The 13,869-nt window shown below is 42.3% G+C and overlaps 1 protein-coding gene across 6 annotated transcripts in view; it reads left to right on the top strand.

Annotated features, from left to right (window-relative positions):
* The window catches only part of Map7 (microtubule associated protein 7), a 134,855-nt gene that overhangs the window by 52,791 nt on the left and 68,195 nt on the right, over positions 1–13,869 (top strand). Inside the window, exon 1 of one of the 6 annotated variants that reach the window (XM_060373484.1) lies at positions 4,890–5,077. The exons of the other annotated variants lie outside the window; for them this stretch is intronic. Within the exon in view, the coding sequence (XP_060229467.1) occupies positions 5,056–5,077 (22 nt within the window). The 5' untranslated portion in view covers positions 4,890–5,055. Of the gene's footprint in view, positions 1–4,889; positions 5,078–13,869 lie in introns of those variants that run through there. 6 annotated transcript variants of the gene reach the window in all.

The following is a 13,869-nucleotide window of genomic DNA, read 5'->3' on the forward strand; positions in this document are numbered from 1 at the left end:
CTCATTTCTGTTTCTGGGCTAACCTGGGGCTCCAGCTGTCGGGTTCTGCCACTAATCCTCCATATCAGGAAAATCCCCTCTGAAATACATTGTAATTAACCTGAAATATTTGGCACCAAAGTAGAGAGCTCTGATATAACATACCTCTTAAAATCTACCAGAAGTGCATAGAGAAATAGAATTGTGGTGGAAATTCTTTCCATTGCAGGAAGCAATTGACTCTGCTATCAGTCTCACCTTAAGGAATCCTCACTAACTAGGCAATTTGCTTTGCTTGGCTGTTTAATAAGCTGGTTGGCTTCCAGCATACACATTTTTTTTTCTTTTATTTTTGAGGTAATTGCTACATAATTTTTTCTTCCCTTTCCTCCTTCCAAACCTTCCCATATACCCGGCTTTACTCTACTTCAAATTCATGGCTTCTTTTTTCATTAATTCATTTTTGTTATGTGACTATATATGTATATGAATAAACATATATATATATTCCCAAGTATAACTTACTCAGTCTGTATAATGCATATGTGTTTTAAGTAACTCAAGTGTAGTTATCCCTAGACCACTGTGAGGCTCACAAATGCCATAGGACAGCTGGTTACAGTTGATGGCAAGCCTGTAACCACAGTAGGGAGAAGACTGGAAGGCATGATCACAGACGTGGTAGAAAGGTATCATAAAAATGCCCTGATTATTTCATGGAAAGGCTAGCTTTGGTCACTACTGTGAAGTATAGACATGAAGAAAATTGGTTTTTGTAATTTGAAGTCTGCATGTAGGAGCCCAGAGTAAAGTGCGTGCTGATTTCAAATAAACAAAAACCCAACAAGGAGGCCACACCTTCTTTTCTAAAGAGAACCATCATGGAGTTGGACCTGGTGGTTCACACCTACAGAGGCAGCTCTCAGGAGGCTAAGACAGGAGAACCATGAGTTTGAGGCCAGCCTGAACTACATAGCAAGCCTTTGTTGGAAGGAGGGGAAACACGGGAGGTAAACAGGTAACATACCTGTAACTCCAGCTCTCAAGAAGCTAGAGACAGGAGAATCAGGAGTTCAAGACCACCCTTGGCTATATAGCAAGCTGGAGGCTAGCCTGGTCTATATGAGATATTGCCTCAAAAAAAATGAAGGAAGGAAGAAGGATAGAAAGAAAGAGAAAGAAAAAGAGGGAGAGAAAGGAAGAGGAAGGAAGAAAGAGAAAGGAAAGAAAGAAAGAAAAGAAAAGAAAGTTAGGAGTTAGGAGAGAATAGTTTGCATAGAGTGCAGATTTCTTCTGAGTAACAAAGCACCGGGGCCTTTGTCACTGTCCGAGGTGCTGTAAATTTGGGGCTAATCGGCAGCAGCCTCCTTTCCCAGTGTTGTAAACTGTGCTCTGGGAACAACTAATGTAAAGTAGAAGAAAAGAACACAACTGCAGAGGCACTGAGTTACTGTGGTGCTGGACCACACTGTGAGTGCTAGCAGTCAGAGGCCTTCGTGAGTACAGAGGGAAAATCAGGAATTAAAATAAGGGGGTCCTAAGAAAGTGATACTCTGTGAGTGGGACGTATAAGCTAAGTAAAGCCATTCCTTCCTCGTTGCTTTTTGGTGATGGCCTTTACCACGGCAATAGAAAGCTAACTAGGACACTGTTTAAGGGACTGACCAGCCCATGTGAGCTCAGTCATTTGGGGAGGACAACCAGGTTTTTGTCCTTTCATTTACATGTTCCTTAGCTGTCCCCTGTCCATGAAGCCCTCCCATTTCTGTTCTCCATGCAATAGGAAAAGATGCAGGATCCACAGTTCTCTGTGGCCTGAAACTTTGTTGCAAACAAGCAAGAGACCGGAAATGGGGAGGTGTTTGTCAAAGGGCACAGGCTTTGAGTTGGAGTCCCGAGAACCTGCCATACAGTGAGATGGCAAAGAGGGTACCATACTTGAAATTCGCTGGGCCTCCCCTCATCACACGGAGAAATGCGGGGCAATGGAGGGGCTTGACTGTGGTAATCACTTTACAGGGTGTGCATAAGCGTGCTATTATGTTATACACCTGAACGCTACAAATTGACTTCTCAATTACATGTCATGAGAGCTAGGGGTGTGGAGAACAAACGTGCTGCGAGATGCCTCCAACCACATGGAATTCCTAGCGGATAAAAGCAAAAACAGTATAGCAGCAGCCAAGCGTTCAGAAAGAAGAAGAAGGGAACGGGGGTAAGCTGCCAGCTCAGTGAGAGAATACCAAGTGCTGTGCGCTGGGCCCACAGTCCAGCATGTCCTTCTCCCAGTGCCCGCCCACCGAGAGCATGGCGGCCAGGCCAGGGGTGCAGAAGGGCTCGGGGGCTCACGATCTTGACCAAGGTACAGCTGAGGCCGACTGTAGGGAGAGCGGGTCGGCGGTGGGCAGGAAATGGATGAACACACAGAAAGGAAGCACAGAGTCCTTAGACTTCCTTCCGAGGGACTGCTCTGTCCTCAAGCTCCTGCCACAAAATGTTTCCATGTTTTATATTCGCTAGAGATTATCATGTAGTGCTTACTTATAAACCTATGTTTATTTCGCCACAGCTTATTGGGATTTGTGCACATTTAATCTCTACTTAAGTGATTTCCATTCCTTTAAATAGTATGCTACCGGTTTGACCTTTATTCATCTGTCAATATCACTTGTCAATATAGTTTTGCAATACATCAGAAATGAAACCAGAAGTGGAATTTAATCCGGGCCTTTGGGCTTGAGAAGGTAACAAGAAGGATGGCTGTAGGCAGGCTCGCACGTCTTCCTAAGACAGTTTCTGTGCCAGGCAGCTTGAGATGAGTCATTCACAGTGCCCGGCGCTCCGTCCTGGACCAGCACATGCTCTGCAGCCACTTGTTGTATAGAAAGCCATTGTTCTCTGCTCTCTTGTTGGCCGGCAGCTGCTTTACTGCATGAATGCATCACCCTTTGGTTAAACACTGTTGTTCTCGGGAAGAGTGGAGTGCTGTGTCCACACAGTGTCCTCTCCTGTCCTTCCCTTTCTTTTCCCCTTGTGGTACCAGTCATTTCCCGTCAGCAGGCCTTGCTGGCCGGAATGCTTGCCGCGTGCCCTCCCTCTCCTTACTTCAAGAGCGTGTGCTGCCCTAGAGCATGGTGTGAGGGTTCTAAAGAGGTTGACCCTCAGAGGGGACCCTCCAGTCTCCCCGGAAGAGCCTCCAGTGCTTGCACACTCGGATGCTTCGTCCTTTTCCCTAGTAGCTGTTTGCATATCCTCCACAAACATGCCTCTCCCTGTACTCTGAATCATTTCTCCATTTCTTATAATACCCAATGCAGTGTGGCTAACTTATTAGAACATTTCTTATAATGCCTAACGCTGGTAGACTGCACTGCTTAAGCAATAATCTTCAGTACAGATATTGGCACAATAAAGTTATTGTTGTGATATCAGATCAGCCCACATATGTAAAGTTCTCAGAATGACACAACCCTCAATAGATCATTAAGTTCGAACTGCTCTCCATAACTGGGTTTTCCAAGCTAAAGATCAACAGAACCGGGATTATAAAACTACAGTGAATTTGTCTGTAGTATGCATACTTGTTTTTGACAGCGTAAGAAGCTGGGCCAAGGGTGGGTGATGACAGCAGCTGTGATGGCTACAGTGAGCTACTGTCTCAAAAGCAAACAGAGACTGGGCACATGGCCTGTGGTTAAGAGTACACTCTGCTCCTGTACAGGACCTGGGTTCAGTTTCCAGAACCGACACTCAGCAGTTTCCAACCACTTGCACGCAGGTAGACTCCCTCTTCCGGCCTCTGTAGGTGCTGCACACCGGTAGTACTTACACACACGCACACATACATATACACACAGACAGACAGACAGACACACACACATACACACAAACACTAACACTTGTTTTAAAAAGCTCTTTACAGCTGAGTAAAGCTGGGAGTGGGAGAGGTGGCCCCGCCCAGGAAAGACACACCAATTGGTAGTTCAGTGCTGAAAGGTCAACCCCGAAAGCATACATACAAGTACCATTAAACGGACTCAAGAGTTCGTATTTGCAGTAACAATAAATGAAAAGAGAGGCCATGAAATTTAAGGGTGGGCAGGGAGGGGCATATGGAAGTGTTTGGAGGGAGAAAAGAGGAGAAAAGGAGAAATGTCATAATTAAAATGTCATCTTAATAACTTTTTAAAAAAGATATTAAAAGGGGGGAAATCCCTTTAAAAGATAAGCAGATCAAATGACGGCAGAGCCACTGAGCCCAGAGTTCCATGTGACTTCTCACTAACTGAAAGCAGCCAATGCTCAGGACCTGGACATAACCAGGGCAGAGATGATTTCTAGAGTTCAGCACTTGTATGGCTTGGTCCTTGCCTGTCTCTTTGAAGACTTTTTATCATTTCTTAGAGCCTGCAAAAGCAAGTCACTGAGCTAAGCTTTACTTCACGTCTCAGTGGCTCCGTGGCTGCCCTCAGCCGCAGAGGGGGAGGAAGAACAGAGGTCTGTCTGCATGACCAAGTCAGAACGACTGCTGTCCGATGCTTCTCCGTCAGGAGCAGAGTGAGCCCGGACCTTGGAGGATTTAAACACCATTGTTAGTGCATGCCCAAACCAAAAGGCAACCGAGCCTGGGAAGTAGAAAGCAATCTGTCGATGCTTTGAATAAACAATTTCATTTTTCAGTGCATGCTTCATGCACAGCCTGTTTGGGGGGGCCCCCAGCCCAGTGAATTCCTGAGACTGGCATGTTTTCACAGGCTTTTTTTTTTTTTTTTTTTTTTTTTTTAAACCAGGAAAGGCCTCCCAGCCTGCAGCCCAGGCTCCTGTGAGCTTCACTGGCTCTTTTGAACAGAACTTTTACTTGGTTCAGTGAGCAGGGCTACTGTTTCAAAACAGGCTGTGGGCTTGGTTAGAGGTCACCCCTTTGCTCTCTCCCGAGAGCACCTCAAACTGAGAGAGAATCTCAGCGTGATTAATCAGCTCTCATTGACCATTTGGTGTTTGCCTGGCTGAGAGACGCAAAGCAAGAGGAGGGAGACATGCAGATATGTTGCAGCTTTTTCGAGAAGGGATTTTAGGATGGAAGATGCAGAGATGGACTGTAAGTTTCCCAGCTCAAGCGTGTTGTGAAAACTTTGATAAGAATCGAAAGGAATTCAGTGGTCAGTTCTGAAAATTAACATTTTAACAGATGGAAAGCTCTTAATAGATCCATTTGCTACAATGAGAAAGAAGTTTTTAGTTTTGATATTTTTAGAAAGCAGAGTGGGACTTAAATTTATCTTTGTTGTGTTACATAAACGATGGAAGTGGACTTGTCATGTCCTGGAACTGCATGATAGCTTGCAGTCATTCTCCATTTTCCATGCCGCTGCTGCGCTCTTCTGACAAAAACAAAATGAGAGCCCTAACTATTCATAGGTTCTCCCTAAAGAACTGCATTTCCACAGCAGACCACACATGTGGTCTGAAGCCATTGTCGGAAGAAAAATTTGGAACATACTTTATAGGTGATTTCTTATTGCTCCTAATATTTCCATCTAGATCATACGGGGGTGGGTGGGAAATCATTGCCTATCTATGTAGAGTAGCACATTTGCATTGCAGGATGCTGTTATTTAAAAGGGGTGCATTTGTCTTGCCTCCCTCCTCTCTCTCTCTCTCTCTCCCTCTGTCCCTGTCTCTCTGTCTCTCTGTCTATGTGTGTCCCTGTCTCTGTCTATCTCTGTCTGTCTGTCTCTGTCTCTCTCCCTTCTTTCATTAATTTCAGAAACACGGCCTGTATTTCCCTCTCATCTTTTCCTACCAGAAGGCTTTCCTTGTCTTGGCCTGTGAACACTGATTTCATGTGGCGTCTACAGAGAAAACTTCATGTAAGGGCTCAGCTGCTACTTTTGAAGGGTTGTTATTCCTGTCACCTGATTTTCCTTTCTAGTAGTTTCTCTAGTAGATATTCACCAAGCCTAAGTTTAGAGAGTAAGGAAGGACTTGTTGCCCTTAAACATGTTTTATAGGTATTACTTGTATATTTACTAAAAAAACTCTTGCAGCGGGAAAGACATAAATTTTATGTAGTTATCAGTCTCCAGCAACTAGTAGGAGATGACTCATAGTCTGAATAATTGTAATTTATGTCTTATGGTTAAAAAGATGGAATCAGGACTGCATATTTGAAATAGCTTTTAGGTTTGATCTGAGTTTGCCTTTTAATTCTGGCTTTTACTAATTTTGAGATGTCAGAAAAGTCATCAGTGTGTCGGTACTGCTGTGCAGTGGAATCATCTCACGTTTTTAGGCTTCCACATATGTAAAGAAAAGCAACACGCCTCCTGTATGCTTTTGTTCAATGAGCTATTTTCCAAATTTTTTTTTTTTGCCCTAATGTATTTTATGGAGACAGCTTTGTACACACATTGAAAAAAAAAAAACTGTATTTACAGGGTGGAGGGCTCGGGAGTAGCGCACCTATCTACTGCGCTCATGGCCCTGAGTTTGACCCTTAGCATTGGTGAAAAAAATAGTGTAAAGTAGATTTACACAGCATTTTAGTGTCTTAGAATTAAACACAGTGGTGAATATGTAGTAGGTTTCACATTATTTAAATATGATAAAACAAGTTTGCTAACGTCAACTCCGGGCTACTCAGCATGGAAATGGGATAGATTTCCAACAGGTAAATTTCAAATGGAAAGAGGTGGGGGCTAAGCCAGAGAATTCTTAATATCCTGGTAAATTCTTATATGATGTTGGATTTTTGTCCTCTTGTTCTGTCTCCATCTCTTGATTTGATATTGCACAGACCCTGCAGAGGCAGAAAACGTAAAAGCTGTTTCCATTGACTCCGTAGCTTTAGGGAGATGAACAGACTGTCGGCTTAGCTGTGCGTGTCCTCTGCCCAAACTGCAGCCCGTTGCTCAGCCATGGAAGTGCACACAGGTGGCTAGCGGGCCCCTAATCCATTCAGTAAATGAGTGAACCCATCCTTAGCCTCCACAAGGACAGAAAAATAGAAGAGGCCGTGCTTTCCTGGAAGTTTTCTGAGCTGGATGATGTTTCCATTGGGTGGGTGGCTCAGTAAATTAAAATTGTCAAGTGCCGTCATTCACTGACCTGTATCTTTCAAGACTTCAAAGTATGCTAGGTTAAATGTAACTTAACTTAATTCTCCTGAACAGAACACAAATACTCAATGGAAGTAACATCTGGAAGGGGTGAATTAGGGACAGAAATGAAAATTCTCTTTCTAGGAACTATGTGTTGCTCCTGAATCCTCCAGCTGTCCAGCCAGAGTTGTCGGAGCTTAATCTTGTTGGCGTACTTTTTTAAAACTTTTTATTTACTTTTCTTTCTTTCTTTATTTTTTAATATTAGTTACAGTTTATTAACTTTGTATTCCTGATGTATCCCACTCCCTCATTCCCGCCCAATTCTCCCTCAACTCCTCCCTGCCCCTTTCCAAGTCCACTGATAGGGGAGGACCTCCTTCCCTTTCATCTGACCCTGGTTTATCAGGTATCTTCAGGACCGTCTGCAAAGTCCTCTTTACTCCACCCCAATCCCTTCCAACACCCCAATACCAGGTAGGAGAGAGAAAGGGCTAGCGGGAGAGAGGACACAGTTCTCATAGCTGCTTCCTGCTGGTTAAGGTAATCAGGTTACTTGTGGAAAGCCCAATCTTCATTTCAGGAGATCTCCAAGTTCTTGTCTCACTGCATCAACAGCAACTGGGATCCATGGGGTCAGGGAGAGGAGCAGCGGAAGCAGCCTTGTTCTTTCTCAGAGCTCCTGCCCACTGTCTGGGCTCTGGCATTTATTCTTTCTTCGGAGTCCTCAGATTTAAACTATCTGCAGCTGGCAAAGTGCTCCTCTCCGCCCGAATGAGGCAAATAGTTTGCTGCTGTGGACTATAGGAATCAGTCCTACATTCCACACCCGGAATTAAAATAAAAACGTGTTTATATCCACAACATAACCTAAAACGAGGCAATGAGATAGCATAGAATGAAAGGGAAGAGACTTAAATTAACAGGGGGAATAACAAGGCAGTGACATGTTGTCACATAACCTAAAGCTGTGCGACATGTGGAGTTCCAAGACTTAACACTTGTCTTCTAAGGGGCAGATCGTACGTTCAGTTAAAGCCACTGAAATATTCTGAGGCATTTTACGGAGTTCCATGGTGGTTATCCTCTCAGCTGAAGTTTTACTGCTTGAATCTCAGGCCCTTGTATAAGAATAACACTGTAATTTAGACTTGACACTGTAATTTGTATCTCATATCAGAACCTCAGGGGAACATAAAGTTTTTATTGAACTGTAACCTGACAGATCTTTCAAACCTTCAGATTTTTAACCCTCATAAATAACTAATATATGACTACTTGGCATAGATAGGAACAGTTGTGCTTTTTTAATACAAAAAGTACATGTGTGTAAAAAAATTCCAGGATACTAATAGTTAGGTTTGTTGATGTATATCTTACTCAAAATATCCACAGGAATTCTTATAAGCATGACTCTTGATAAGAAAAATGCTTTTCTTCAGTCCTATTCTGTTTTAAAAGGAAATGCCACAAACCATTTCTGTACTGAAGTTGTTAAGTTATGCAAGTATGCTTTTAATGTCTTAAAAAAATTATAGAATAGCATGACCAAAGAGCAAGTAACATAACAGATGGCCAAGAAGGTGAAAGTTAATATTTAACTTTCTGCCTACTTGATTTGATCTAATATTAACAATGAAAAGTTTCATGGTTTTCTGTAACAACCCTTATAAAGTTAAAGATTAACATTTCTAAGTAACATTTTAAGACTTCTTAAAGCTAGGTGTCTAGCACATGCCTAGCATGTGGTAAACCCTGGTTTTGATCTCTGCAACTAACAAGGAGACTTCTTACTTTGAGTTGTTTAGTGTTGTAGTAATTTTCTGATAATCAAAATTCCCAGTTTAAGGTGGAAGAAAGATGGTCAGGAAATCAGGGTCATCCTTAGCCACACAGAGAATTCAATGCCAGCCCAGGCTATGTGAAACGTTATCTTACCACAAACCCAAAGAAAGGTGTGCTGTCAGTCATAGTCAATATGAAAAGAAGGTACAGGAATCATTCAGAGACATTAGCTACATTTAAATGAAATTAGATCACCAGGAACTAAGAAAAAGTGTTTATGTACTTAATTTTTCAATATGTGAGATCTTTTCCTTACCAATTATGGAGCTCAGAGTCTTCTTAAATATTCGTCATAGATTCATAAAATATATTAAGTATGTTTAAAGGTGTACAGTAAATATGAATGGCTGGACATGTTGGCACACCCCTTTAATACCAGCACTGGGGAGGCAGAGGCAGGGGGATCTCTGAGTCTGAGGCCAGCCTGGTCTACAGAGTGAGTTCCAGGACAGCCAGGGCTATACAGAGAAATGCTGTCTTGGATAAAACCAAACAAACAAGCAAACAACAATAATAACCAATAGGTGTTAGTGGCCAGGGGCACATGTACCTTAGTTCTTAATCGTGTGACAGTGTATAGTGTTTTGGACTTTTCCTATGTATGGACTTTGCTTTTGCTGGCTATAACCTACAACACATGAGCTGACTGAAGTCCTCTGGGAGAGTCCAAGCCTTACATTTACCTTGGGTGTGAAATCAAATGATATGGTTGTGGTGCATCTAGAAAGAGTGTATTCCTCATATTAATTATACTTATGGCACACAGCAGTTGATCCTTCTTAAATTTAAATCCCCAAACAGATCTGGGGTGTGGTATCTATCATGGTATTGGCTCAGCAGTTAGAAGGCAAACAGTGGCAGATGAGCTGAATTCTCCTGTGATACTGGGTGAGGCTAGCTAGGTTCTGTGTTAGAACCAAGCAGGTTGTAAACTTGTTTCTTCTGGAGGGTCAGGGTGACACAGAAGTTTCTTCTAACTCTTAAGAGATGGGACAGTCTCCCCAAGCAACAGACAGAGAGAGATAGGGCAACAATGCTGCAGCCCACCCGTGATCCCCGTCCTGGGCTGTGCAGAAGCAGCCGGGAGAGCGAGAGTGTGACGCCAGGCCGTGCAGTGCAGCAAGACACTGACTCAACACATCAAAGCAAAACTGCCCACGGCAGAGTGGACTTCTTTTTTTTTTTTCTTTTTTATGGTCTGGGTGAGGTTTAGATATGAAATTAAGAAGCTGGGCCTGTTTAAAAGGAGAAGGTGAGTTGATTTTTCAGTTGTCTTTTTAAAGCAACACTGCTTCTCAGATTTATTCTAGGTTTTGAAATGATCCCTTAACACTACACAACCCTTGACAGAAACACAGAAGAACCATCGCCCACAGCCCTGTCGCCACAGCCCAGCTTTAAAAGCCTTCATGTATCCACTTCCGGCATCCGTGTGCATATTGTAATCTAGTTACGAGCCACAATACTGCCGCTCGGTGCTGTAATTGTACAGTAATTCATGGAGGGATATTTCCTCATTGACTATTTTTACTTTGGGTTTTTTTCCCTTCAGTTGTGTGTGTTCTAACAGACCATCTTTAGATATAAAAGCGTTTTCTATGTTTTATGTTATTTCCTTAAGGTAATATTTTAGAAGAGGGATTGTAGAGTCCATAAGGTCTGTGGATAGATATTGCTAATTTCCTTTTTATTAGTATAATGTAATTTTGATTGTTGCTTATTTTTTTTTTCTGGGGATGACAGTGGAACTCGGGAGCATACACCAAGGCAAATTGCCAGCAGTGACCTTCTTTCTCAGGCTGTGCTTTGTTTTATTTTGTTTTTAAATATGGTGTGTACCTTTAATGAAAGATCGGCTGCCGGTGTTCTGCAGTATAATGCAGGACTCTTGGCTCTGTTCTCGGCGTTGCTGAGCAGCAGGTCCCTAGAACTGATTCGCGTCACGCAAGTGAAGCATTAAGCCTGATGAGTAGCGCCCCTTTCCCCTTGGCCGAGCCGCCCAGCAGACCTCCTCCGCTCCTGAGTTTGCTGCGTACTTCAAACTGCTTGTCCTGAGACTCAGACATTTCTCATCGGGGAATCCCTTCCAAGCTTTCCAAGCTTACCTGTGTCATCGCTTCTTTGTGCTGTCTTTTCTCTGTCCCTTCAGCAGTAAATGGATGTTTAGGTCGTGCCAACGTGCTGGCCCTTGTTGTGTGGAGTGAGAATGTCCTGATTTCAGCTCCTGAGGACCATAATTCTGGCTCTAGCACATGTTGCTTGCTTGTTTGTCTTTTTAAAAAAATTTTTGAAATGCCTCCATACTGCTTTCTCTAACATCTGTACCCATTTTACATTCCCACCAGTAGTATACAAAGGTTCTAATTTTTCACTATCTTTGTCAAAATCATGTTATTTTTATTTTTAAAAAAATCCTGAGTATCAGATGATATTCTTCCCTGATTTTAATGCATTTCTGTGGTGGTTGGCGGTATCACTCACTTCATATAGACTTGACCCTCTGCATTTGTAGGGTTCTGCATCTGAGGATTCAGCCCATTACAGGTCAACATATATTTTAAAGAAATCATGTCTGCACTGATATAGAATATGCTTCTTGTCATTAGTCCCACATAGGGACCAGGCCTCCAACACTTGAACCCTTGGACGATAAGCCACGTCTTTCCTACAGTTCAGTTATTTTTCACATTTGTTTGTTTGAGACAGGGTTCACACTGTAATCCAGGCTGGACTTCAATTCACAGTAATACTCCTGTCTCAGCTCCATGAGTGTGGAGGTTACAAGGCCAAGCCACCATATCCACCTTGTTTCAAACTTTATATTTCGAGTACTTGTAAGCGGTTCTCTGAATGAATGGTAGCTAAAGTTTTCTAAGCTGTGACTAGATCATGTGAGTGTGGTTGAGTTTTCTCGTGTATAGAGTAGTTGATAGTGAGGCTTAATTGGTCACATGAAGGGTGGGTTCCAATAGGTGGAAAATGGCTGAGCATTTGCAGTTTAGAATTAGAACTAAGTTAGCCAAAGGGCACTTGTTGATAGAGCCTCTGGCAGCCAGGAAGAGCCTCAGGGCTCTACATTCTAGTAGGAAAAGAACTATCCAGAAGCTGCTGCATAAATACAGAGGCAAACCACTGAAAAGTAACGGTTCTGCTGTTTTTTAAAGTTCTAAACTAACAATAACAAGACATACATCTTTATGCATACACAGATAACAAGTCTCACACACCAAAAAGGAAGAGCTAGTTCCTCTCAGTGACCACAAAATTCTTTGTGTTTTCTTTTTAATCTGTCTTGTTATCATGAACTCTGAAAGGCAGAAGGAGACTTTATTTATTTTTCTTTCCTACAGTGAAAAGCTAACAAAGAGCTCAACGTGCATGGAGGTAAAATCCTTTCTGATTTTCTCAAGGGTATAATTTCAAGGCATTCTGAGGACAGCTATTGGCGGTAGAACCTGGGAATGGTGTTCATAGTGTAGAGTGCTATAGCCTATATTACAGACCTATAATCCTGTCACGAGAGCAGCTGAGGTGGGAGGACTGAGTTTGAAGCCAGCCTGAATTATATAATGAATATCAGTATAACCTCAGCAAGGTACTGTCTAAATAAATAAATAAATAAAAGACAAAACAGAATAAAAATTAGTTTGTTCTATATTTGTTGGTGTAAGAACTGGTAGGAAACAGATTAACTGGGCACTTGGAAATTATTTCTTCAATGTTGCTCATTGCTTTTTTTTTAAGTTCATATTATTTAAAAACCTCTGTCAAAATATTTTATGCACCCAGTACCTCCAAGCATAAAGAAGAGCCAACTAGCGCACTAAAATATGTTGGAATACTGGTGCCCAATTGTGTGTAATTAATCATAGTTTCACAATTTTTCTTCTGTCTGTAGCTAGCAGGAAATAGTCTCTTTATTCAAACCTGTGTCCTAATGGTGAGGAAAGCTCTTTGCAGGTAATGGAAAGTAGTTAGGTCTTCTAAGAGCTTCAAGAACCCAGACTCTCACTAACCACCAGCTATTAACTCTCAGAAGGCATCTTAGTGCAAACCCAGGAATCTAAAGACTGTCCCCTTCAACTTATTACCTGTAGGGTAAAATCCTAAGCAATGCATTTGAAAATACAGAAGCAGCTTGGATTCATTATAAATTAATGGCATAGGATGTTCATTAATTATTAACTTTGTTGAAATATGCTGAATGTTTTACACAGGCTTTACCGCCAATAACTGTCATCAGAATGGCTTGAAATTATACCCTTGAGGAAATCAGAAAGGTTTGTACCTCCGTGCACGTTGAGCTGTTTGTTAACTTTACCATATGAGAGAGGAAAATAAAGTTTCCTTCTCCCTTTCTGAGTTCATTATAACAGAAGACAGATTGGAAAGAAGACAAGCCATTTCTAACACCCACACGTGTATGAGGATGATCCCTAGAGGGACTGCGTGGCAAGCATCTCATGGCAAGCATCACCCAGTATCCTCTGCTGACAGTGTGGGGGTGGGCAAAAGCTGGGCTGGTCGGAAGCGGTGCTCGTAGGAGTGAGGCCTGGTGGATTCCGGAGTTTCTGCCTCAGAAAAGGGTCACCTAAGCAGGGGGCTTTCCTTTAGAGGCTTATCTTTTGTTAAAAGGAAATGTCCCTATTTCTAGAACTTTTCCAGGTCTACTGTTAACCAAAAATATCAGTTCAATGCAGTCATTATACCAAAAGAGGCAATCCTGGGGTTCCATATTCTTACCTCCAACAGTGTTTTTGCTTGAGGTGTCCTAAATGCTGTCATCAGCCACCTTCAAAACACAGAATATTGATTCATAGTATTTGCTGTCTCTTCTTCTCAGAAAATTTAGCCACTGTTTTGAAACAGTATAGTATATATCAAAAACTTCTTCTTATAGGTGATTAGGAGCTGCCCAAAGGAGCAGCAGTCCCAGCTCCTAAGG

This window comes from Meriones unguiculatus, chromosome 20 (assembly GCF_030254825.1).
Source record: "Meriones unguiculatus strain TT.TT164.6M chromosome 20, Bangor_MerUng_6.1, whole genome shotgun sequence".
NCBI classification, from domain to species: Eukaryota; Metazoa; Chordata; class Mammalia; order Rodentia; family Muridae; genus Meriones; species Meriones unguiculatus.